A 24,693-nucleotide genomic window follows, 5' to 3' on the forward strand; every position below is an offset into this window, starting at 1 on the left:
TTTAACTTAAGGCCCTGGGTACAGAGGAGCACAAGCACTTTACAGTGTTCTATACCCATCACAAATACGGTTCGCAAAAGAAAATCAGGGTGACCCTGCAGAAAGAGCAAATTTCCAACAGCCTATCTGAAGCCTGCCCCTTATTCAAGCTAGGCTAGAGTCAGGGACGAAATCAGTCAAAACATGTATCCTTACTAGCCTATGCTTGGGAGGCGCCACATATGGGACATATATCATAAACTACCTGACCGTCATAAGACCTTGAAAGGGAGATATGCCCTTAGACCAAGAAACAAACGGTACCATGAGGCCAGAGTTCCCCCCACCATCCCGCAAATGCATGTCCCTACTGCAAATTGGGTGGTATAGGATGAGGTATTTACCACGTGTGACAAATACCATTACCATAGGCTTATTTAAGTGTGGTAAATACATCCCTTTTCAAGTTTTCAACTTGAAAATGTGGCACAAAAAAATTGAATTAGTTTTAACTCCTCGAATTCCACATGGTTTGTCTTTTTTCCAGGTCTTTTCCCCTCGATGGGTTGTTGCAGGTTTGTCCTGCTGGAATCTACAAGTTGGAAAAGCTTTACGAGTGTACTAGTTATCACACAACTCCTAATTCCGATTCTTGTGCAAACTCTTATTTGCACATAGATTGGTATTTAGCTCTTAACTTCTCTAATGAGGGACTAAGTGTCGGTCAAAGACGACTGAATTATTTTGCGGGTAGTGATAAAGGAAGTGCCCTTCTGCTGCCCTCTTTTTTTCTTCGTGATAATTGCAATTTTGACACTGAGTTCCAAAACAATTAGAGACTTGCAAGTACACTGTAGGATATTGCAAATTGGCTTCCTGTGTTTAGGAATCATGCCAATTTGCGCAGCATAGGCTTTGCGATTGCAAAACACTTTGGTGTACTCGTAGCCCAAAACTTCATGCCTTTTGCTGTCCATATCCCCTAGATATTGCATTGAAAAGAATGCCTCTCATAACCAGGCAGTCCTAACCAAACTATTTGCAAGTATTCTACCCATCCAAGTGTTCTTTAGCTGTGAAATCCGGTTCAAGTTACTGAAGAATAATAATATCCAGGACTAGGATAATGGAATAGTACCTTAATGGGAATTCTGATATCTCTTGGTACTTGCTTTTATTCTTTCACAAAAACCAGCCATCCACCCTCTTCAAATATATACAGCACTTCAGAGCTACATTTCAGAAACAAAGAGACAACAATGGGATATGCACATGGTGACCGCCTGGACCCTCATTCAGTCCGGTTGCTCCCCCACGCCACAGCTGAACTACACGCTGGTATCGTCTGCATTTCAGCTCCTAACGCTGCATTGTCATTTATTTATTTAACCGCTAGCGCTGCACTGTCGCTCCATAGCGCTGAACTGTACTCGCTGAATTGCGCTGCATTGTCGCTTTAATTATTTATATGTGCCGCACTGTCGCCTTATTTATTTAATTAGCAGCGCGACGTCTCTGAGGCTGTAACTCAGACTTTTATGCTGTTTTGTGCGTGTAAGACTCGTTTCACGCTGTGCATTTGCTGCCCCTGGCCTTTGACCCTCCATTTTGTGTTTAGGTTTTTCCCCTGGTGCGCCCCTCCTCCTGCCACCGCCTCCTCCCAGCTGCTGCCCCTCCCACCCACGAGTAATACCCTTCCTCGCTCCCGAGCTCCCTGTGACCGCCTGGACCCTCATTCAGTCCGGTTGCTCTCCCACGCCACAGCTGAACTACACGCTGGTATCGTCTGCATTTCAGCTCCTAACGCTGCATTGTCATTTATTTATTTAACCGCTAGCGCTGCACTGTCGCTCCATAGCGCTGAACTGTACTCGCTGAATTGCGCTGCATTGTCGCTTTAATTATTTATATGTGCCGCACTGTCGCCTAATTTATTTAATTAGCAGCGCGACGTCTCTGAGGCTGTAACTCAGACTTTTATGCTGTTTTGTGCGTGTAAGACTCGTTTCACGCTGTGTATTTGCTGCCCCTGGCCTTTGACCCTCCATTTTGTGTTTAGGTTTTTCCCCTGGTCCGCCCCTCCTCCTGCCACCGCCTCCTCCCAGCTGCTGCCCCTCCCACGCTCCGCCCCCTCCACCATCCATTTATGACCAATGACCTTACGCGCAGCGTTCACGCGCAGCGACCGCGCCCAATCCGCGCCGAAGGTGCGCCAAAGGTAAGCCCGTCTACGCCCGTCCGCGCCTGGACCGCGCCCAGCGCCAGACCCCCTGCCCCTCGCGCTACCCAGCCCTCCCACATTACCTACGATGCCGCCACCCTCCTAGCCCTTAACCCCGGTCGCGCCCCCAACTGCGTCCAAGCCGCTCCTGGACACTCCCATGGACCTTTCTCTTGCTACTCCTGCAAATTCAGCGGCACCGACAACATCTCCGCTACTACCACACCACAGATTCCCGACCCCAACCACCTACAATGCATCCTTCTCAACACCCGTTCGGTCCACAGGCACGCCATTGACCTATGGAATCTACTAGACACCATTTCTCCGGACATCGCCTTCCTTACGGAAACATGGATGAATGCTTCCTCCGCACCAAACATCACCATTGCCATCCCTGAAGACTATAAGATCACCCGCAAAGACCGTACCAGCCACACAGGAGGAGGAATCGCTATCGTCCATAAGAAATCTATCCGCATCTCAACCAGCTCTGACGCCAACCTCGCCAACTCCGAACACCTTCACTTCCAGATCCACATCGACCCCAAGACCACACTCAGAGGCACCCTCCTCTACAGACCACCAGGACCCCGCGCAAAATTCAGTGAAGACATCACAGACTTCATCTCTCCACACACGCTCCCCTCCAAAGACTATATTCTTCTGGGAGACCTCAACTTTCACCTTGAAAAGATAAACGACCACAACACCGCCACCCTCGTGGACAACCTCGCCAACCTCGGACTTAAACAACTAGTCACTTCCCCCACCCACATCGCAGGTCACACACTCGACCCCATCTTCACATCCAGCAATCATGTCTCCTTCAGCCACACTACGGATCTCCTCTGGACCGACCACAGCTGCGTTCACTTCACCTACAACAAGCCGAAACCCATCAACCACTCCCAACCTACCCTGCAAAGAAACTGGAACAAAATCACCACGGACCAAATCTCCGCATCGCTCCTTCGAAACTCCCCAGCCCTCTCTTCTAACGCCAACGAAGCCGCCACCAACCTCACCCTATGGTTATCCAACACCGCCGACACCTTAGCTCCACTGAAAAAACGTCAAAGCAAACCTGGCAGCAAGAAAGCCTCATGGTTCAACGATGATCTCAAGAAGTCCAAGAAACTCTGCCGCTCCCTTGAAAAGGCCTGGAAAAAAGACCCAACCACCAGCACCAAGGACGCCTTCAAAAGCGCCACCCGCACTCACCACCAACTGATCCGAAAAGCCAAGAAAACAGCATTCAAGGATCGACTTGACAACAACGCCCACAACAGCAAGGAACTTTTCAACATCGTCAAGGAATTTTCCAATCCATCGGCCAACTCCAACGACATCACCCCCTCTCAAACCCTCTGCGACTCCCTAGCCTCTTTTTTCCACAACAAGATTGCAGACATCCACAACAGCTTTGACAACCAACCCGGAAACCAACCCACCCTACCATCTGCTGACCATCTTCCCCCCGTGAACACCCTTAACGCCTGGAACCCAATCTCCACTGAGGACACCATCTGCCTGATGAATTCCATCCACTCAGGATCCCCCACAGACCCATGCCCTCACCACATCTTCAACAAAGCAGACTCCGTCATAGCACCGCACCTCCGAGACGTCATCAACTGCTCCTTCAACTCCGCTACCTTCCCAGAAGACTGGAAACACGCTGAACTCACCGCCCTTCTGAAAAAACCAACAGCGGACCCCACCGAACTCAAAAATTACCGCCCCATCTCGCTTCTTCCATTCCCGGCCAAAGTCATCGAGAAAGCCGTCAACAACCAGCTCGCCGCCATCCTCGAAGCCAACAAATCCCTCGACCCCTCACAATCTGGCTTGCGAGCAAAACACAGAACTGAGACCGCCCTCATCGCAGCAACAGACGACATTCGAACTCTACTGGACAATGGAGACACAGTCGCCCTCATCCTCCTCGACCTCTCTGCAGCATTCGATACAGTCTGCCACAGCACCCTTCTACAACGCCTCAATAACATCGGAATCCAAGGAAAAGCACTTGAATGGATCACCTCGTTCCTCACCGGAAGAACCCAGAGAGTCCGCCTTCCTCCATTCAAGTCCGAGGCCTCTGAAGTCATCTGCGGCGTACCTCAAGGATCCTCACTCAGTCCCACCCTCTTCAACGTATACATGAGCCCCCTCGCGGCCATCGCACGCCAACACAACCTCAACATCATCTCTTACGCGGACGACACTCAACTGATCCTTTCTCTCACCAATGACCCCAGCACCGCCAAAACTAACCTACACGAAGGAATGAAAGAAGTTGCCGAATGGATGAAACAAAGCCGTCTGAAACTGAACTCAGACAAAACAGAAGTCCTCATCTTAGGTACATCCCCCTCTGCATGGGACGACTCCTGGTGGCCGGAAGCCCTCGGAAAAGCACCGATCCCGACAGACCACGCACGGAACCTTGGCGTCATCCTGGATTCTTCACTCTCAATGAACAGACAAGTCAGCGCCGTATCCTCTTCCTGCTTCAACATTCTTCGCATGCTCAGAAAAACATTACGCTGGATCCCCTCCGAAACAAGGAAAACAGTCACCCACGCTCTGGTCACGAGCCGACTAGACTACGGAAACACCCTCTACGCGGGTACTACCGCAAAACTCCAGAAGAAACTCCAACGAATCCAAAACGCCTCAGCCAGGCTCATATTAGACATCCCACGCAACGAACACATCTCTGGTCACCTTAAAGACCTCCACTGGCTACCCGTCAATAAGAGGATCACTTTCCGACTGCTTACCCACGCACACAAATCACTCTACGACATCGGACCAGATTGCCTCAACTCTCGACTGTCCTTCTACACCCCCTCCCGCCAACTACGTTCTTCCAGCCAAGCCCTCGCCACTGTACCTCGCATCAACAAGACCACCATGGGAGGCAGATCCTTTTCATACCTGGCTGCTAAAACATGGAACTCACTCCCCGCTTACCTTCGCCTCACCCAGAACCACCTAGCGTTCAGAAAGCAGCTTAAAACGTGGATATTTGACAAATAATCCTCCTCCCCTTCCTAAGCGCCTTGAAACCCTCTGGGTATGTAGTGCGCTATACAAATTTTATGACTTGACTTGACTTTATGACTGACATGGAGTTAGTGGGAATGGGTGCTTGTTGGGCCCCACCAAAAACCTTTAAAATCTCTGTGTTTTTTTAGGGAAGTACTTCCTCCTGTTCTGTCCTGCTCTCAATTAGTAACTAGTTTTGAAGGAGGCAGAAGAGCAAGGGCAAAGAGTAGCCTGCTCACATTGAAGATGGTTTTATCTGCCTCTGCTCTAGTGTCTTGTGTCTCTGCCTCCTTTACCTGGAAGCCCTGCATTTCCTGTATTCGTCTGTCTCTTCCTTTTGACTCCTATGATTAGCTGTGCATGTCGTGTCCATCTACTGCTTTATCTCTTTGATGAGATTTGCATGTCCTGTGCCCCGCCCTCTTCTCCCTCTTGCTCTTTGATGAACTATGCATACGCAGGGTACCTTTGCCACTAACCACTGTATCTCTGTGTGCCCCCTGACTGTGTGCGCCCCTATTTTTAGCCCCCTTTAGCCATGTTATTAGAACTGCATGTGCTCTATTAATATGTCTGCACCCTCACATCAGTAATATGCTTTGACATCCTTTGTCTTTCTTTCTTTGTCTCTGATCAGCCACAAATTCTCTCTTTTCCCTCTTTATATTATATAACTTTGATTTAGTAAACTGACCTTGTTCATTCTTCACAGGGCATTAATGGTAATGTCGAAAAGTAACTTTCAGCCGCCTAAGCTTCGGGAGAAGGCACGTTGGTGAGTACACTGGCCTGGGCAGTAGGGCATCTTCTTGAATGCACTGGGAGTGACAGAGCTGCAAAGTTTGTGACAATGTGTTGGGGGCCTTGATGTATGGAATCTTGTGAATCACTTTTACTTAAGAAATTGATCTCTGCAGGAAAGAATGAAAAAAGGTGGTGACTGAGGTATTGGAGCACTGAAAGAGAGAATTCTTGCCACCTGAACAAAGGTCTGAGGTGCTGGGTGGGCCTTAATGTTTATCCCTAGGATGATCATTGAAGAAGTGGATCTTCAGTTCCTTCTTGTACATTAAGATTGAAGATGGAAGCCTAATGCTCATCCGTCGTGCGGAGAGAGTGAAGGCTCGATTCATGTTTTTTTCGTTTTGAATTTATTGGTTTAGAGTTTGACTTTGCTTTGGGTCCTTGTGTTCCATTGGCTTAAGGACTTGATTAGTTTTTTGTCCAGATATGGTGTTTTGCCACATTTAATGCTTTATAAGTGAAGAAGTAGGTTTTAAGCACATTATACGGTTTTGTGTGGCCCTCCGGTTAAGAATAAAGGCGGTTGCGCCTTCAGTCTTTTCAAGTCAACAGATCATAGGTTTCCTTTATGCTCCTGAAAGGTAGTTCTGCCTATATTTTTCTGGCAATGGGCATATTAAAGAAGATAGTCAAGGATGAATGTAAGTGATTTTATTTTTAATGTGAGCTGAGGTGTGCATTTCTTCCGCTCCATGTCAGACAACCATTTTTTTGTCAGAAAAAAATGATTTTAAAGCTTTATTTGTATTAGTTTTGCTATGAAACAAAGCCAAAACAATACTGAACACCCACCAGATGGATAATCCTTTTTATTATATACAGTTTCTTGAACAAGCAATCAGAAATAGTCACTTTATGCAAACCTCTAATTGAATCTACTATCTCACTTTTCAGGGAGGGGATGACCCAACAAAAATCAAACATATAGCGCGTTAAGTGATTAGCCTTGTTTATAAACCATATGTTACCCATTACTAATTCTTCAAGATACTTCTAATTAAAGTCAGTTAGACCTTAGCTTATCTTTATTATCCCAATCTTGATCCTCTCCCTCTTTACTACTCACTGCTGTTCCATTCAACCGATTTCTTGTTTTCAGTTGGTTCCCCATCCTCTGAGTGTCCAAAATAGATGCTCATCCTGCACAGAATTGATACGTAACTTTGCCAGTTTATGAAGGCCAAGCTTAATTCCTCAAATGAGAAATGTATCTTTTAACCTCATTCAATCCCATGTGTTTTGATTATTTATGGTGCTAATGTTTGGGACCTTGTGTCCCTCATAATGTGTCTGTTTGTTTTGGAGATGCCAGAATACTCTCCATATTTCTTAAATTCATTACTCAAAATAGCAACATGTTTCTTCATCTCTTTACCTCTGTTTCTGCTCTTGCTTTGGGTATTATTTGTATTGTTGGATCCCATTCACCAGGTCGTGAAGATGGTAGGTCCTCTCTTCCTTGATTATGTTAAGGAGGCCCATGCCCAGTATAACTGTCGTGCTCAAGAAAACCTTGATTTCCTTTATAAACATATTAATCCTTTTGACCATATTGGATCCAAGTGATCCACTCCTGGTTTATTTCTGTAGAAATCTTCCACTCTCAACTCTAGGCCGACAGCTCTTCCCTCTAGCTGAGTGTCCCTCTAGTTAATCTTATAAAATGTGTTTTCTAAGTGGCAAATTGATTTTATGCTGAATGGCATCGATGCCTTGTGGGTGGGTGGAGAGATGAAGTTAGGGGCAAAGGCTGGTAAGAATATTGATGAAGTGTTTCACAACCTTCAATAGGGCTTTACTTTGTTGTATTCTGTGCGCTGATTTGTTGCAGGCAGGTCTCGACAAATCTACTCACCCATTCACTATGGACAGTCAGATTTTATCAGGGCAAGCTATTTTTAGGACCTACTGGCCCAGTCTGGCGAGAGATCTCCAGCAAAGAACATGTGTTCTGTTCATTCAGAATGTGAATGAGTAAAAAAGATTTCTTTAAATCTTCTTTTTATCTTGATACATTTGTTGTGCACAGACAGAGGTCAAATTTCAGTTTATGTCTTCTAACCAATTGCGGCATGTTTTATCTTGCCGTTTGGTATGTACTTTTCTTTGGCTAAAAAGATAGGGGATTTTTTAAAGTTAACTGTTTGACAATCGTGCCGGGTACACCACATTTAAATTGCTTGTAAATGATCTGTAGAAATATTTCAAAATAATTTTCAGTAGCTAGGTAAGCACTTTTTTTGTAAGTTTGAATTGAGATGGAAACTAAGATGTTATTAGAAACAAACAAATCTGAATACTTTACTTGGTTATATGCAAATGATAAATATTTGCTGGAATCCGATTTGCAGACATTATAATTTGTAGGCTTTATAGTTTTATCTCTAGAACTGCATGTCAATGGGAAACTTTGTGGCCATTTCATTGGAAAATGTCCATCTGTAAATGTCAGACCACATCATGCTTTGTTGTATATTCAAAAGTGCGACTTTTTAATATGAACTAAGAAACATTCCCACCTCTGCCCTGATGACAATACTATTAGGGAATAAAGAGGCATGCCAGGGTTCATGTGTACTCAATTTTTTTCATTTTTATTATATTTTTATTCTTTTATTACACACAAAACAAGTGCATTCGATATCAAAATACTGTTGTACACACAGTTCATGTGTACTCTATATGTGCACTAGATTTTTATTATACATGGAATATAAGTTTAGTCTAATAAGTCACACAAACACGTTTTTTGTACATCAGAGACACTGAACTCACATATTTGAAGGTTCTCCCGTATGTGATAACGAAGAAAAAAGCATCTTGGTGAAATAAAATATTTGCCTAGGATCAAACAACTTGAGACAAGTTTATGGGTCAAGCAACTGTTAGGTGGGGTAGATTATTCAAATTACTAGACCTGTAGGTCTGGTAAAATATTTCTGTGATTTCGAGGCCTGGTAGGTTTCTTTTGCTTGACATGGAGTGTAGCCTTTGGTTGTACGTCTTGATCTTGTGACATGGTCATTCTTCATTCCTTTTTGGCTTATGTTTAGTTCTTGAGAGAACTGGGTGTTGTTTAGTTCTTCGGAGTATTGGGTGTGGAGGATTTTGGTTTGGTAGATCATATTTTCATTGGGTCATTTCTTTCCTCATTGTTTTACTGGGTGATATTTAGAGTCAAACAGAAAGCTGGCATTAGTTGTACAGTTCACTGTGCTTACTAGAGTGATTAGGTTTTGCTGTAAGTGTTGCAGGGAGGTCAGGGATTATTTTTTTAATAAACGTTTTCTTAGTGGGACTTTAGTTAGCCATCCTGAGCAGTTGGACAGCCTGTGATCTTTGGGGTGTTCATGAGGATCAGCCTAAGAATGTTGTCTTTGGTATGGATTGTTTTATTGAGGTTTTGTATAATGTTGTGGGTGTTGAGCAGGTTGCTGAAGGTTTTTGTTATTTTGTTCAGTGTGAGGTCATCTTGGATGTTGCGTCGCCAAGGAAACCTTTGTTCAAATGATAAATGGATATGTTGGCAATACGACTAAATCTTTGATTAAAGTGTGATGGATCCTGGGGTCAACTAATCAGGAGAAGCAGGGCTGAATGTAAGGCAAGTGGCAGGTGAGGAGCACAGTTGATTTGAGGATTGTGGAATCCTGGTTGAAGGTCTTGAATGACTTAGGGACACCAGCAAAATCCCTCTTAACTTCATTCACAGATGCTCTTGCAGCTTGTGGTGATGAGGATGTAAAGAACATGCATGGAGCTGTGGCTGGGTTATGTTTGTGGGATGAAGATTGTGTCAAGGCAGTGCGTGATAATGTCAGTGAAGTTTCCATCATTTTGGACTGAGGGTACAGTTTTGATGAACATGAGATAAATAGTTTGTTCTGTTGTTTACTCTAGAGGCAGGCTGGGTTTGAACTTCTCTCAATTGTCTACTCTCCCTTTCTTTCAGGTCACATGACTTCCACCAGTTCCTCAAACTTGCACTAACCAAAAGTCCCAAAAAAAGGCCAACTGCTGAGAAGCTCTTGCAGGTAAATTTGGGGGCAAGGAGACTATGGCATCTGTACCTTGTGAGTTGTTGTCTTACTTTGGTCAATAAGAAAAGATTTCCTGGGATTGCAGGCTGTAATTGTTATCTTAGAAGGACACCAATCTTACCGTTCCATTTTTCTATCAATTCTACACATTTACAGAAAGGAACAATCTTTGTCATCACATAGATCACAAAACTAAGTGATATTCAAGAAGCAATATGTAATACATTTATTTGAAAAAGAACTGAAATGCAACAACTACAATTAAAAACCTAGGCAATGTGTCTTTGTTAAAAGACACAAATATCAGTAAGTTCACAATGATCCTTTCCTTGAGTAGTAGAACTGAGAGCAACGCAACCAAAATGATTTTAATCGACTTGTAAAGCACAAACTTTCTTCACCACTCTTTTAAGGAACTGCTGTAGAAGAATCATGTCCGGTTCTAAGTTAGATTAGATAAGTAGGTTTATTATGTAAGATTTTATGAAGATCCTCACCAGGAGCAGCCTCCCTCCTGCTCAGCCCATCCTCCAACTGACTTTCTCACTCACAAACATTCCACCGCAATCTCACACACCAACATTCCTCCACCACAGTCACACTGGCTGAGCAGCAGGTATGACACATATCATTTCTTTACACAAAATAACATTGGAACTCTTGGAAGACTGACATTAGAACCATTGCAAGCATGTATACAATGTAGCAAAGAACTAATGCGAATGCCTGAAAATAAAAGGTGGAATTATTTCACGCACAACATGTCTTAACACACTGATTGCAAATGTGCATACAAAGACAGGTAGAAAATATTGAATGCAAATTGTACAGCATGTCATAAAATAATACATGCAAAGAAAAACAAGATAAAAAGTAATAAGAATACACTCACATACATCATCTCCCTTTCTAACCAAACAAAATTCAAACCCTGATACTACAAAACATTCCAGCTGGCCAGGCTAACATAAAAGTGGTACATAGGGCACCGACCACAAGGCGTGGTAGGGAACCATCCAAAAAACTGCAAAAATAAACTTAGTCAATGTGGACCACCATTCCACACAACCATGTGGCATCTAGACTGCCCTTCACCTAACCCCGTAGTGGCATCTGCACTGCCCTTCATCCGAACGTGTAGTAAGGGTGGAAAGTGTGGAACACACTCCACACCAACCATGTGGCATCTACACTGCCCTTCACCCAAACCTGTAGTAAGGGTGTAAACTGCAATCACAAGTAAAAATAAATTCTCACACTACAAAAATTGCCTTCCTATCTGCCCTTCACCCTTACCCGTAGTAAGGCTGGAATCAAAATTTAGAAACAAATCAAACCTTCAACCCTACATGAGTTGGCTTAACCCTGCCCTTCACTCTTACCCCGTAGGAAGAATGAAAAAAAAAACATTCATTAATTTGGCTACTCTCTGCCCTTCACCCATTCCCCATAGGAAGGGTGGAATAAAACACCAAACAATCACCAAACAAGCCCAAATTAACGGTGTACCTAAGAACCATAGGATGGTAATACTGCACCATGCCACAACACATGAACATAGTAGACAACACAATCGCAACAGTGAGTGGTATTACTGCACCATCCCACAAAGTCCCCCAACTCAAGCACCTTCATGCCAGTAAAGAATGTGTTTTGCACACATACACAAAAACTTCTAGAACACAAAAAAAACAAAATTGTCAGCAGCACAACATAGGGATAGCACTCAGGACACACTGTCTAAAATGTGCTCAAGTAGAAAATCGTTGTTGTTCCATCGTCTTGCCAACAAAAGTCTCCAGATGTGTGAATGGATTACATTACTCCCACTTGCTGGAGGAACAAGTGTGAAAACGCAAAAATGTTTAACAAAATAAACTGCTGTACACCTTTACACCATGCACAAAATACCAGCAAGTTGCGACTACCAACCTCCTCTTATCCTTGTCCAAGGTAATGTATGTAACTCTCATCCATAAAACAGACACCAACGTAGATTCTCCCCACACCGAGGCTACGTTGCAGAAGATCCTGGACTTTACCATACGATGCTGAGATTGTGGTCTTTACTGGAAACACAATGTTAAAAAAATATTCTCGTATGACCTGATTGAACCTTATTTTTGCTGCGTAATGTGGAGCAAACAATAAGACAGGAATGACAAGCTCGAGTACAACCAACGGCTGCAGTGACATCATCACACCAACGTGGATATTGCCAGGTGGCTCCGGGCACGCAGAAGCTGCTCTGGACCAACAGCAAGGAGTATTCAGAGGAACCGTGGACGAAGTAGCCTTACGAGACCGAGGTGGAAGGTAAGGGACGTACGAGCAGTTTGAACTCATGAAATGTCGCCGCAGCAACGCTTTGTAAAGACGCTCGCTGAACCTTGCAGACTATTCAAATGCAACATAACGATAAAACTGCCGGTAAGAAACAACGCGGCAATGTCCCCACCACAGCGCAGCTCCCAAAAGTTGATGTATGTGCCACAACAGGTAAATACACAGTTCACCATACCGCGTTCATGAAATGGAGCAGTGCTGGTTCACAGAACTGAGCAGTGCTGGTTCACAAAACTGATCCCTTAGCACTGCTAATTACCTCCTCTCACTGCGGCAGGCAACATAAGCATACGTCTTTGCAGCCCTTCCAAAATATCTATTTGACCAGTATGAGTTGATGGTTGCATGCTTTGCTGAAATTCCGACTTCTTCCAAAATAAACCCATTAGTCTGTTATTACTGTCACAGCAAAATTCTTGTTCCAAAAGCTGGCAGAGTTAAATCGAGAACGCCTGTACTGATACCCTGAAAAGAAGGCTCTCTGATGTTTTAGAACTCTGGTGGGGTGAACTCCAGGGCAAACTACAGGATCCAGGACCTTGTAAACATTTCCTTAATCCCTCAGCTGTTGTATTGCTGTTCTTCCATGTTTTCTAGTTTCTTTCTGGTTTATAAGTTTCTCTCAAGTTAAGCTCACACACATGGATTTTCTTCACCAAATCGTCGCCAAAATATGTTGTAGAATTATGATGTCCGGTTCTAAGGTAGATTAGATAAGTAGGTTTATTAGGTAAGATGTTATGAAGAGCCCCACCAGGAGCAGCCTTCCTGCTGCTCAGCCCATCCTCTAACTGACTCTCTCACTCACGAATATTCCACAGCATCCTCACACATCAAAATTCCACCACCATAGTCACACTGGCTGAGCAGCAGGTATAACCGGAACATTCTGCTGCAGCTTTTGACAAATTTAAGGACTGCCTGAAGGACATTGCTGGCTGGATGAACAAAATGTGTTTGAAGCAAAATGCAGACAAAACCGAGGTCTTCTTTTTTTAACTGTGTATCTCCTCCTCTGTCGTACCTCTGGTGGCCAAGGGAGCTGGGTCCCCCGACCATCCCTAAGGATTTGGTTAAAAACCTTGGAGTAAGGTGGGAGGAGGATCACACCCTTGCGGCACTAGTCAGGCATATTTCAGCTGCCTGCTTTGGAAAAATGAGAACTATCAGGAAATTCCTTTGTTTCCTGCCTGAAGAAAGCAGTAGGATCATGGTACATGCTTTGGTTACCTCCTAACTAGACTATGCCAACTGTCTCTACCTGGGGTCAGCAGGATATTTCACCCACAGGCTACCATTGGTGCAAAATGCAGCTGCAAGGCTAATCCGTAGGGTCCCTTTTCACCAGCACATTTCTCCACATCTGAGACAGCGCCATTGGCTCCCTGTGACCAGAAGGATTGAGTTTAAGGCACTTACCCAGGCTTTTCGAGCTCACCTCAGTAAAGGCCCAAGGATATCTTAGGTCAAGGATCATTCCCTATCATCAGGAGTGGACATTGAGATCCAATCAGCAGCACCTTTTCAATATCCCCCGTTTCGCAAAAATGTGACAAGGAGGCAGGTCCTTCACAGTTAGGACGTCCAAACTGTGGAACTCCTTGCCCAGCCACCTGCGCTGGTTGGATACGGGGCAAGAATTCAGAAAGGCTCTAAAACCTGTCTTTTTAGGCAGGGGCAGTAGTATCTGGAGCTTTTCATTCTGTTGAGTCTGCTAATGCTGAGACACCTCTTATGAGGTAGCTGTGCTCATCATACGTGGCCATTGATTGATTGATTGTTTGGCCTGAGAAACTTTTATTGGCAATTTGGTGACCACAGAATGAAAATCTACGAAATCTTTTTTACCTCCGAAACTACTATCCTTCTTCTGGCCCAGCTCTGCCATGTATCCTGATTTCTGAACTTATTTATTTTGATAGCTAACGATTTGATTGTCTTAACGCTGCTTATCTTCATAAAATAAATGCTTTATTTCCTTTAAGGATTGCATTCTTAATAACCACAGAATATGTGGTGTGCCGATCAGAAATACATGATCTTTCTATAAATGAATGATAGTGTGATATCAATATCATACTCAGTGTACTCTATTCAAGCTATGTTACAAGGTATATTTGCTCTCTGTAGATAAGCATATTTACATTAATACAAACTGTAGTAAGCCCCCTGTTGAAAATAATTCCAAGTGGTACCGTTGCGGCATCCCAGTGGTATGCTTGCACTTGTAAAAAACGTATGTATAATTGTAATTCCGACATTTAGCACAACTTATCACGGACCCACTAATAACTACTTAACATGGGTCTAAATATCTAGGTGCTTACTGCTCCCACCTGCCACAAATGTAAATTCCCAGATTTTACAGCGCTTAATAGTGTAATTAAGTCCATTTCTAAATGGATCAAAGTTTTGTTAAAATAAAAAAGGGGAGAGTGAGCAGAGAAAAGAAAAAGTATAGTTCATGCAGTTCTATGTTACAATATCTATCCTGTCGAGAATGCTCAAAATGTCCAAAGGAAACACGCGTCAGCTGTTACCTTTTGTCGAACATGTTCCTTTTGAATTAAGTAGAGGCCAGTATGATGGGACCAAAGTTTGCTCAAATTATTAATTGATAGCTCTGCTTGTAACTTTTTTTTCTGTGAGCCTCCTTCCAGTCTAGAAATTCTTAGAGTCAATACGCTCAGGAGTTTAGAGTGTGTCGTGGGGCACACTGTGCCATTGCTATTGCCTAAATCCAGGCTTAAAAATTATTCAAAATAAAATTAGTTTCCATCATGGGATAGGCGAGGAGGCCGGTTGAAGGAGTATATGTAATTTGGTTACCTGAAGAAGGGTTTCCTAAAAGGCTTTGGGGCAATATGCAAACTCTTGAATGATGAAGATGAAGCTATTCATGATGTTTTCACAATATTAAAACAATATTTTGGCCTCATTTAACCTCTTCGCTGCATTCGTCGGCCAACGGCCGTCGTGAGCACTACCTCCGTAGTGCTGTGCATGTCTGTTGGCTGACAAAGCCCCGCCCACTCCGCTAAACCGCCGCACCGCAGCTGAATTGCTGCCGCGGTTGAGAGGTTAAGAGAAGGACTGATGTTTATCATTTTTGTAAGTAGTTTGATTTTTAATATTATATAAGAAAGGCCACTGTAATTATGTGGCAGGAATGAACCAAATGATGTGACAAGGTTTTCTAAATTATGTGGCAAGAAGAAGCAATTCACATGGTAACTCTGTCTGGCCAAAACATTTGCCTTATTAGTACCAGTTTATCACTCAAGTACATCATTATTCAATTGAAAGATGAACAGTTAACATTTACGAAGGGCTTTCTACTGTGCTGTGAGAAGTGTTGCCAGGTTCTAGTAACTTTTGATCTGCTTTAGCTAGAAACATTTTTTTTGTTAACATTAGTAGATTATGCAACAGATGATGGATAATGTGGCAAGTGCGGCAAATCCATAATGGGGAAACCATTGCTTCCTCAGAATCACATAATTCCAGTGGCACTAGATATAAGCCTACATTTTAGACTATAGCCTTGCCACAGCGTGCTCCATGTCACATTCTTAATTCTAGATTTTGCACCACTACAAAAAAACAACACATAAAAAGTGTCCTCAGTTATATGTCGCAGTGTGCTTCCTTCTCTTGTAGCAATTGGAGTCATGACTATATTGGTAATTAAATCTCTGAATGTTAAGAATTTTGCGTCCTTGTGTACGTAAAGCCTGTTATTTTTACCCTGTCAATTGAATTTCAAGCTCTTATTATGATTTGTAGACGTCTAATTGTTGTTTTGATTATGTGTCAATTTTGTCCCTTATTGTGGAAAAATACTGAATGATTCCTATGTATGAAATAGATACCAACTGAAGCAAAGACCACATGCTTCGCAAAACTGAAAAGGTGTATGTCAGCAAGTTTTACCCATGCCAGTGACAAATATTGCTATGTGAAATTAATATTTGAGTGACAATGCTATAGTTGTCAGAATTAGACATATGTGGAAATACATTACATTTTATTTGACAATTTAGCAAAAGACTATTTCATCTACCAAAGCAATCTCTATATTGTACAAAATCCCAATTGAACAGCCAACATTTGTTAGCAATGTTATCTTCATTGTATATAGCGCGAAACATCACATGTGCAGTATGAAGCACTATATATATATATATATATAAAAGCAAGTTATTATTCTTCATTGTTTTCACCTCACAGCACACGTTCATGACCCAGACACTCAGCCGCTCGCTGGTCATTGAACTGCTCGACAAAGCTAACAACCCCGACCCCGACCTGGACAACGTCAATGCACTGGATGACTGCGACCTAGAGGTAAGCTCCTGCTGTCCTCTCCTTCAGGGGTGTGAAACAACCCATTACAATGCTGTAATCTTCCTGGGCTTAGTAGAAGCAACTTTATAAACAAGTGCCTATGGAATGACACATCTTTGAACCTAAATATGATGTTTTTAATGTTTAGAATTTGCTTGAAGAAGGTAGTAGCCCTTGTGCTCCCCCAGGATGTCCAGGACATCCTTTTTGCATGTCCTTTTACCAAGATGGTGTACCCAACAGTAAATTGGAAAAACATACAGGAATAGGATGAAGACTGTCAACCTCTTACTGCTACTAGTCAAACTCTGGTGAATTAAACTACTGCCATCTTAGGTCGAATTTAACAAAGTCAACCTGCTTTGAACTTGTATAATTGTATATGTTGGATTTGAGGTTTCTTGTAAGTATGCTATTTTGTTCAAAATATTTACACAAGTGCATGGACTCCATTATGCTGCAGACTCACCGCTGTTTTTTTCCATGCTTGCTTTTCATCGTTAGAACAGATAGCCCCACTGCAGCAGAGTGGAAGGGGAAGCAGAGACACAGAAGTATATGGTAGACTTTATAATGGAAAAAATGAAGAAAGTACATATGGTAGGAGCACACAGAATTGAGAAAGGAACATTTGCTGCTGTGAAAAGTCCTAGAACAATTTACAACAGCATTTCTACTAAATCTATAAAACTACATGTGTGTTGTTTCAGTGCCTTTTCTTTTTAAAAGAACAAATAAACTATGCCTTTGGCTGAGCTTCTTATTTGAAGTGCAGTGAAAAAAAACTACACCCTATTACTATTCCTATTACTTTACTTACAAAGATATATCTGACATTCATCTAGTCCTATCTTCAGATAATATAACATCACTATGTCATTATTCAAGAAACCAAATAAAATCAGCCAAATTTCAGTTTCGTTAATCCTGGATTGTTCGACATATTCACTTTGTGGCCCCAGTATACAAGGCTCTTTGATAGATACAAAGTTCCAAAACCATGCTTACACTTGAGGAACAATTTTTTACTAACAGGCTCAAATTGTTGATTTTTCTGATGAAAACACTGGACTAGTCATTGACACCTGCGCATCCATGGAAGCTTGAAAAGTTCATAGTGTAGCAAGGTTGAACATGTTTAATAGTTTAGTCCATAAAGCTGGTGTCCTACCTGTGAATACATGCTAGTGCATCAGTACAGAGATACTTTTTCCCAAATAGTTCAATTTTTTGTTTTTCAAAAACAGTCAAGGAAGGAAAAGGTAGAGCATTGAAAACTAAGTACCAGGGTTTTACTGTATCTAAAGTTCGTGGAAGACGATGATTTTTTTTTGATTGCCCCATCCTTTCGTACCATTTCAAGATTTCGAAATGGTGTGTGTGCTGTGAGCTATGGTTGGGCGCCAAACAAGGGTTTTTTATGTTTTCTTCCTTCCAATGCTCTATAATTTAGACTTCTGTACCCTTACTCCTACCTTTTGTCCTCTTCGTTTTGGTCTTTTAAGGCTGTGTGACAAATACACTTTCTTCCAGACCTGCAACATATTCCCAGACAGGATCCCGTCATATGGAACGCACACGCAAGTGGGACGAACACCCTCGGAGATCCAGTGTGAGTACCTGCCAGTGCATATATTTTACATGTTCTCAAATTTAGGATGGTTGGAAACTATTGCTCCTTCTACAGTGGCAGGGGCAGGTACATAAAGACTGCTTCAAAGCCAGTCTTGGTGTAGGTGGAATTCTGTTGGTGAGACTAGATCGATATGCACCTATATAAGTGTGGGCTGTTCTGCCCTGGAAGTAGAAGCTATTTGATCTGCAAACACACGTGTGTTACAATGTCTGTATATGATTGGGCATGGTTTTACATGCACATGTTAGAGTCCATTGTACATGTATATGGGTGTTAGTAAGTGTACAAGTTAGAAATCGTTTGTGTGAGTACATGTGTGTGAGCATGTACAACACACCTTATGACAACTGCACTTGTCCTAATTGTGTTAACTATTACTGTCTGAGCCAAACAAGCACCATAAATGTGTGGACCATGTTATGTCTAGTACCGATTCCTGAAGAGTGAGTAGGTATTTTAGAGCAAGTGTTTTTTAATTCTGTAACTGCAGAGAACAACATACCCCAGTATCCAAGTAGACTTACAGTTAATATAAACTCTTCATTAAAATAAATGGCATGTCCTCATAACTATATAGAGGTAGAAATGTGTGCATGTGTATCACTATTCTAATTTTCTTACTAGGCTTTATTCTGCGAAGAAGCTGGTATGAGAATAAAGAGATCACTGCCTCTAGCACTTGGTGATACATATGCCTCTTGTACTTTGCATTGTTTTAGTTCATCAGTTGAAGTTTGGTGCACCGATGAAGAAGGAAACCGAACCATACTCCATCCCGATAAGACAGGTACTTGCAACCTACAGTTTTATTCTTCTGGAACCTACACTCCTTGAGCTAGATTCACTTTGAAGCAGGAAAGGGGTGCACAGAGCAATTGTTTAATAATTGGGGCTGACTAGTGAGGTCAGTCCTTTTTAAAATGATAGTATTGTGCTGCTGGTATTAATGGTTTTGTTAGAGCTGTAATCATAATGTAATGGTCAGAAGCTGTGATTGAGGTTGATGGTGTAAGAGTGTTGTCCATTTGTGGCTGGACTAAGGAGCTGTAGGTTTAATGTTGGCGCTCTTGTTGTTGGTGATTTCCTCCAGATCTCTAGATAAGTGGGGTGTGGGAATTCAGTCCATTATTTTACTTGTTGTGCAGGTGGAATATTTTGATGTCAGTGTGTTGCGTAGTGTAACACGTCACCTTTTCTTTGATTTTCTTTGCAGAGGCAGTCTGAAGATGAGTGGGCACATAACAGTGATGAAGGAAAGCAGTAAGTATGAGGTGTATATTTACCTCTTCCTTAACTACTTCAGACATGTGGGTTTCCAAGTGATGTCCTGTGTGTTTGATGGTGTACTCTGGTCTTTTTATGTTAGTTTTTGAGGTCTGTTCACTCAGTACCTGCTGTTGGACCACAGAGCCTTCAAGGTTTGTAATGGCAGTATCTTTGTATATGTTCTTTTAGGGACACAGGGTTTGTTTTCCTAAGTCTGTTTATCTGGGATGGCTCTGTGACAGGTCTTTGTTTGGAGAAACTGTGTTCCAGGATCCCACAAAGCTTGTTACTACCTGCATTTTTTCCTACATTGTTTCCTTTTTTTTAAGATATTGTTGCCAAATCCCATCAAATGTCTGTAGTCTCTTCCAGCTAATTTTTTCCTGGGCATCCTTTCTCTATCTTGTTTTTCAAAATAGTTTTTATTAGGTTTCTTCATAACAGATAAGTGCAGCAGTAGTAGCCCCTGTGATGAGGGTAACAAGGTGATTAATGACATTTCAATACAGTGCAAACAAAAGTAATCACTGGTGCACATTAGTATATACTGAGAGCATGAAAATTATGCATTAGCTAACAAAAGGTTGTAAATAGGATCTTGAGGATTACTGGAACTATCCGCTCAACGGGGGTGGAATCCCTCAACAAAGGGAGGAAAGAAAGTGATTCGGGGGCAGGCTAGACCTTGGGTTGTGGCGGCATCAGGGTGTTAGTAGGTGGACCCCGGTTGTGGAGATGACAGTTCTGCAAGGTGTCTTAGTGTTTGAACGTCTGCCCAGGTGTGATGGTGAGAGTATAGCAGGAGATCATGCAGGGCAGAGTGTCCCATTCTTCAGAGATTGGGTGCTTACGAAGGTGGCGATCCTCTTTTTATCATAGGGCCTCTCCCTCAGCTTTCCCCTATTTGCGCATCACCCCATGCCACGTCACCACTGTTGATGCCTAAGGTGCCCTCCATTTGAGAGTAAGTGCCCCCTTAGCTAGTAAGAGCTCCATGCCTGCAAGGCGCCTCCTCAACTTATAATGTTTCCCATGTTTAAAAATGCCTAAAGAACAGGCCTCCCTTGTGGAAATGTCATTGAGTGCTGTAACCTCTCCCTGCGTGTCGTGGATCCCCTGCCATTATATTATAAGGGCCTGGCAGAACCACGGCATATGGCATCTTCAGAGCAACGGCGGGGACAACGGAGATCTGTTGCGGGTAATAGCAATTTAGTTGTGCAGGAATCAAATAGCCTCGATGAAGGATGGAGAATTGTATACTTTAAAAACGGGCATTCCTAGAGACCTATTGAGGGAACACCAGGGCTTGCTTCCATTCAGGGTCCTTCAGTACCCTCCTGAAGTTGTGTTCCCCTTTGCCCTGCAAGGCTGTCAGGGAAACATTTGTGACTCCCCATATTGCCTTATAAAGCCATGCAATCAATTGATGGCCCCCTCACACGGTAAGCATTCTCTGTGTGACAGTGTGGGCTTTGGGTTTTTCAACATGAATGGATCAGAGGACCTGACATGTATTGTGTGTTTGTCTGTACGTGAGGAATTGTCCCAGCGGGATGTCATAGTCAGATAGAAGGTGGTTATATGTGAGGAGGTGCCCTTCAGAAGTAGGTCACCAACTGTGACCAGCGATCATTCCTGCCAACTCTGCAATTCTGGGACAGAGTAAGCTCCAGGGAAGCATGGGACACCTAGCAGTGGAGACGCTGGAGCATATAGGCAAGTGTGGCGCGTGAGGTAGTGTATTTGGGCAATGCATCTGCAAGCCACGAGTACCTCCAGGGACCAAGGGGACGGGGACATGATTTTGGTGAACAGGTATCCTCTTATCATGATTGGTGTTAAAGGTCCTGGTGGTCGTGTCATGTTTCTCCTAGGTTGCGCCCGCTTGCCAGCTTGAAACCCTTTGCAGATGGGCTGCCAAGAAGTAGGCCTCGAAGGACAGGGCACCTAGACTGCCTCTGCTGGCTGGCAACTGCAATATTTTCAGGGCTATTCGGTGGTGTTTATTTCCCCAGATGAGATCCTCTATTAGTGTGTCCAAATTGCATAAAAAACCATGGGCTGGGGACTATAGGTAGGTTCGTAAAGTAGTAGAGGTGCCATGGTAAGATTACCGTTTATGACAGTTCTATCTTTCCTGTGGTGGCCAGTGGTAAGTTTTTCCAGAATTGCACTTGTGTGATTTTAACAGTAAGGGTGACTCGCAGGTCGTCATAGTAGCAGGTTGGGGCGTGATAGAGGTGTATACCAAGGTACCAGACCGTGGTCGCTCGGCAGCTGATTGGGGTTCCCCCCAAGCGTATCTATCTTGGAATTAAGCTGGGGCAGCGTGGTATCCAGACGATATAGCCCTGTTGCCCTGGAGACTGGTTGCTTGTGAAAATGCACGGAGCGTAGTGTGAATAGGGGAGAGGTCTGTGTGTATACCTTGGAGATACAGGAGTAAATCATCAGCATAGAGGGATATTGCATGCATTCCGTCTTCCAGGGGATCCCCAAGGTAAGCCCCTCCTCGTTTGTGGTTGGGCTGCAGTATTTTAGACATTTCATTTGATTTCTTTTCTGTAAAAAGCAAGACTGTTTTCAAAATCACATTTACTTCAGAGAGGAAACTGGATTAGAAGGTGAAACCTCCTTTGAAAAATAGGAATATTTTGGGTTCTTTGCATTTTCATTTTCTTCAATACGATAATACAATTTGTTATCCGGTGAACACTGGCCCAGTTTTGTTTGACATTTTCTAGGCTAATTTCGACTTTTCCCATATTCTCAAATGGGGTCCATGTTTTTTTACTCTTAAGACATTTTTCATCTTTTTTCTTTATTGTCTAGTGTGACAAGTTGGTTCAGAAGCCCAGGCTACCGTTTGCACTGGGCTGACATATATTCAGCTGATTGCCTTGTTCGAGGTGAAGGAGGATAAAATGACCAAGCTGGTCACCTGTTTCCTTTGTTTATAAAAAATAAAATATAAGTTATGAATGTGTGAGGCAGGAGTCAGTTTGGTCTAAATTTCTGTATATGGTTCCACTTTACAAAATGAGCGTTTTAGTAAATGTTGTGACTAAGTCACTAGGGTGAGGCATTATTAAGAAGTTGAGAGACTTGTGTGCAAGCTCCAGTTACCACGACTTGCGTTGGGGGTGCGGATTTCGAATAGTATAATTTACTATTCTAACACCAGTCCCCGTGGACCCTAGGGAAGGTGTTGGGATAGTAAATTAACTATTTTTAAACCTTTAGCGCCCTCCAGCGCAAGTCGTGGTAACGACTTGCATTGTAAGGGATGCGTGGTAAAGGTACCGCATTGTAAAAACTTTGTGGTAAACGATGTTTACCGTGTGGGAGGTCAGGATAACTGTAACTGTTTTAACCCATTGCGTGCTCATAACAAGCTCAGCTCGTCATGAGGCACGGTTGAGCTGCACTCTTGACGTGCTGAGCTCGTCATGGCCGTTGGAACGTTCGCACGCGGGGATAATTTCCCTGCTGTGCTGAACGTTCCAAAACGGGTGTGGTCGTGACGAGCTGAGCTTGTCATGAGCACGGCGGTGCCGTGCGCGGCCACCCTCCCCCCGCACAGCAGGTAAAAACGCCCCACAGCGAAGGGGTTGATATAGCTGAAAGCATTGATAATAGGATTTTTCGGGGAGAGAGGACACAGCACATAGGGATACCACTTGTGTTGGAAAATGAGCCATTTGTTTGTTGTGTAGGCTGCACAAGTAATGGGTCTACATTTGTCCTCCACTGAGAGACAAACACCCCATTGTAGCGCTTGACTCTCATAATGGTAGTGTTGCAGAGCAGTCCAAGGCCTACTTAAGGGAGGTGGTGTGTGCCAGATACACAATATTAACACACAGTAGAGGATTGCCCAGTCTGTGCTTTTTCTTTTGAAAAAGTACATGTATTTCTCTCTCTCTCTCTCTCTCTCTCTTGTCTAGTACCACAATTCACCTGTGTAAACATTATCTTGTCCCTAAAAGCCAACGGTTGAGAATAACTTGGAGTGAAGGCCCTTTACCACTGCCACCAAGTGAGTGGCTGCCCACGGCCTTATTACAACTAGCATTTCTTTATGGGAATAAATGCAATAACTGCATATACCCAGAACTGAGAACACCTTTTGCTGGCAATAAAGCATACAACCTTTACTCACAAGTGACTGTCTGTCTCATTATTCAATTAATGCATTAACAAGAATACATATCTAAGCATGTCTGGGAGTGTGGTGCACTTATCATAACTGATAGCAATTTAATCACAGCGCCCCTATAGGGCATCACAGCTATACCTACATCACTATGCAAGTATAAATGGAACACTTTTAAAGGATGCTTGCAACATTCACATGGAGATCACATTTAGCAGAACATTATGCATATGTTTCACATTTGTAAATGCACACTGTGCAATTACCACTTTCCACCCCTAGAGGATGTCTTACAATATACAAACTAATAACAGCCATCTTCAGGCCTCAACTAGGAGTAGCCATCCGCTTAATTAACAGAAGGTGCAGCCTTTCCATTGTAGAACAAATGTTCCAGTCTAGAAAAAGCTTAAAGACATCCAGCAACCCTTGAGTGTTTTTTCCTTGAAGCCACCAGAGACTTACAGCCAGATTCATCAACCAAAATTGCGATCGCAATAGCTGCGAATCAGCTATTGCGATTGCAATTCCAAGAAAAGCAATTCATCATTGCGAAATCGCAACACAAAAATTGCGAAATCGCAAAATATTTCGCAGAACCTTGGAAGAACCCCTTTAGCGAATCGGAAATTGTGAGAATCCATGGATTCTGCCAAATATTTTGCGAACTCGCTAAATAATCGCAAACGCAATTCATGAAAAATCACAAATTGTGAAAAACCCGAAAATCGCTATTAGCGACGCGCAATTTAAGGAGAACCCAAACCAGGTGGTAACCATGAAGGAATAAAAAAAATATATATTTTAACTAGCCACAGGTGCAGGCCTGACCAAACAC

General features: G+C 43.1%; 1 protein-coding gene across 2 annotated transcripts in view; it reads left to right on the plus strand.

Moving 5' to 3' along the window:
- The window catches only part of MAP4K2 (mitogen-activated protein kinase kinase kinase kinase 2), a 348,117-nt gene that overhangs the window by 165,149 nt on the left and 158,275 nt on the right, over window positions 1–24,693 (plus strand). For both annotated transcript variants that reach the window (XM_086938087.1, XM_086938086.1), the window contains exons 10-15: window positions 5,970–6,032; window positions 10,014–10,095; window positions 16,678–16,794; window positions 18,328–18,406; window positions 19,150–19,217; window positions 19,644–19,690. In XM_086938087.1, the coding sequence (XP_086794213.1) occupies window positions 5,970–6,032; window positions 10,014–10,095; window positions 16,678–16,794; window positions 18,328–18,406; window positions 19,150–19,217; window positions 19,644–19,690 (456 nt within the window). The remainder of the gene's footprint in view (window positions 1–5,969; window positions 6,033–10,013; window positions 10,096–16,677; window positions 16,795–18,327; window positions 18,407–19,149; window positions 19,218–19,643; window positions 19,691–24,693) is intronic.

Source organism: Lissotriton vulgaris, chromosome 9 (assembly GCF_964263255.1).
Source record: "Lissotriton vulgaris chromosome 9, aLisVul1.2, whole genome shotgun sequence".
Taxonomy (NCBI): Eukaryota; Metazoa; Chordata; class Amphibia; order Caudata; family Salamandridae; genus Lissotriton; species Lissotriton vulgaris.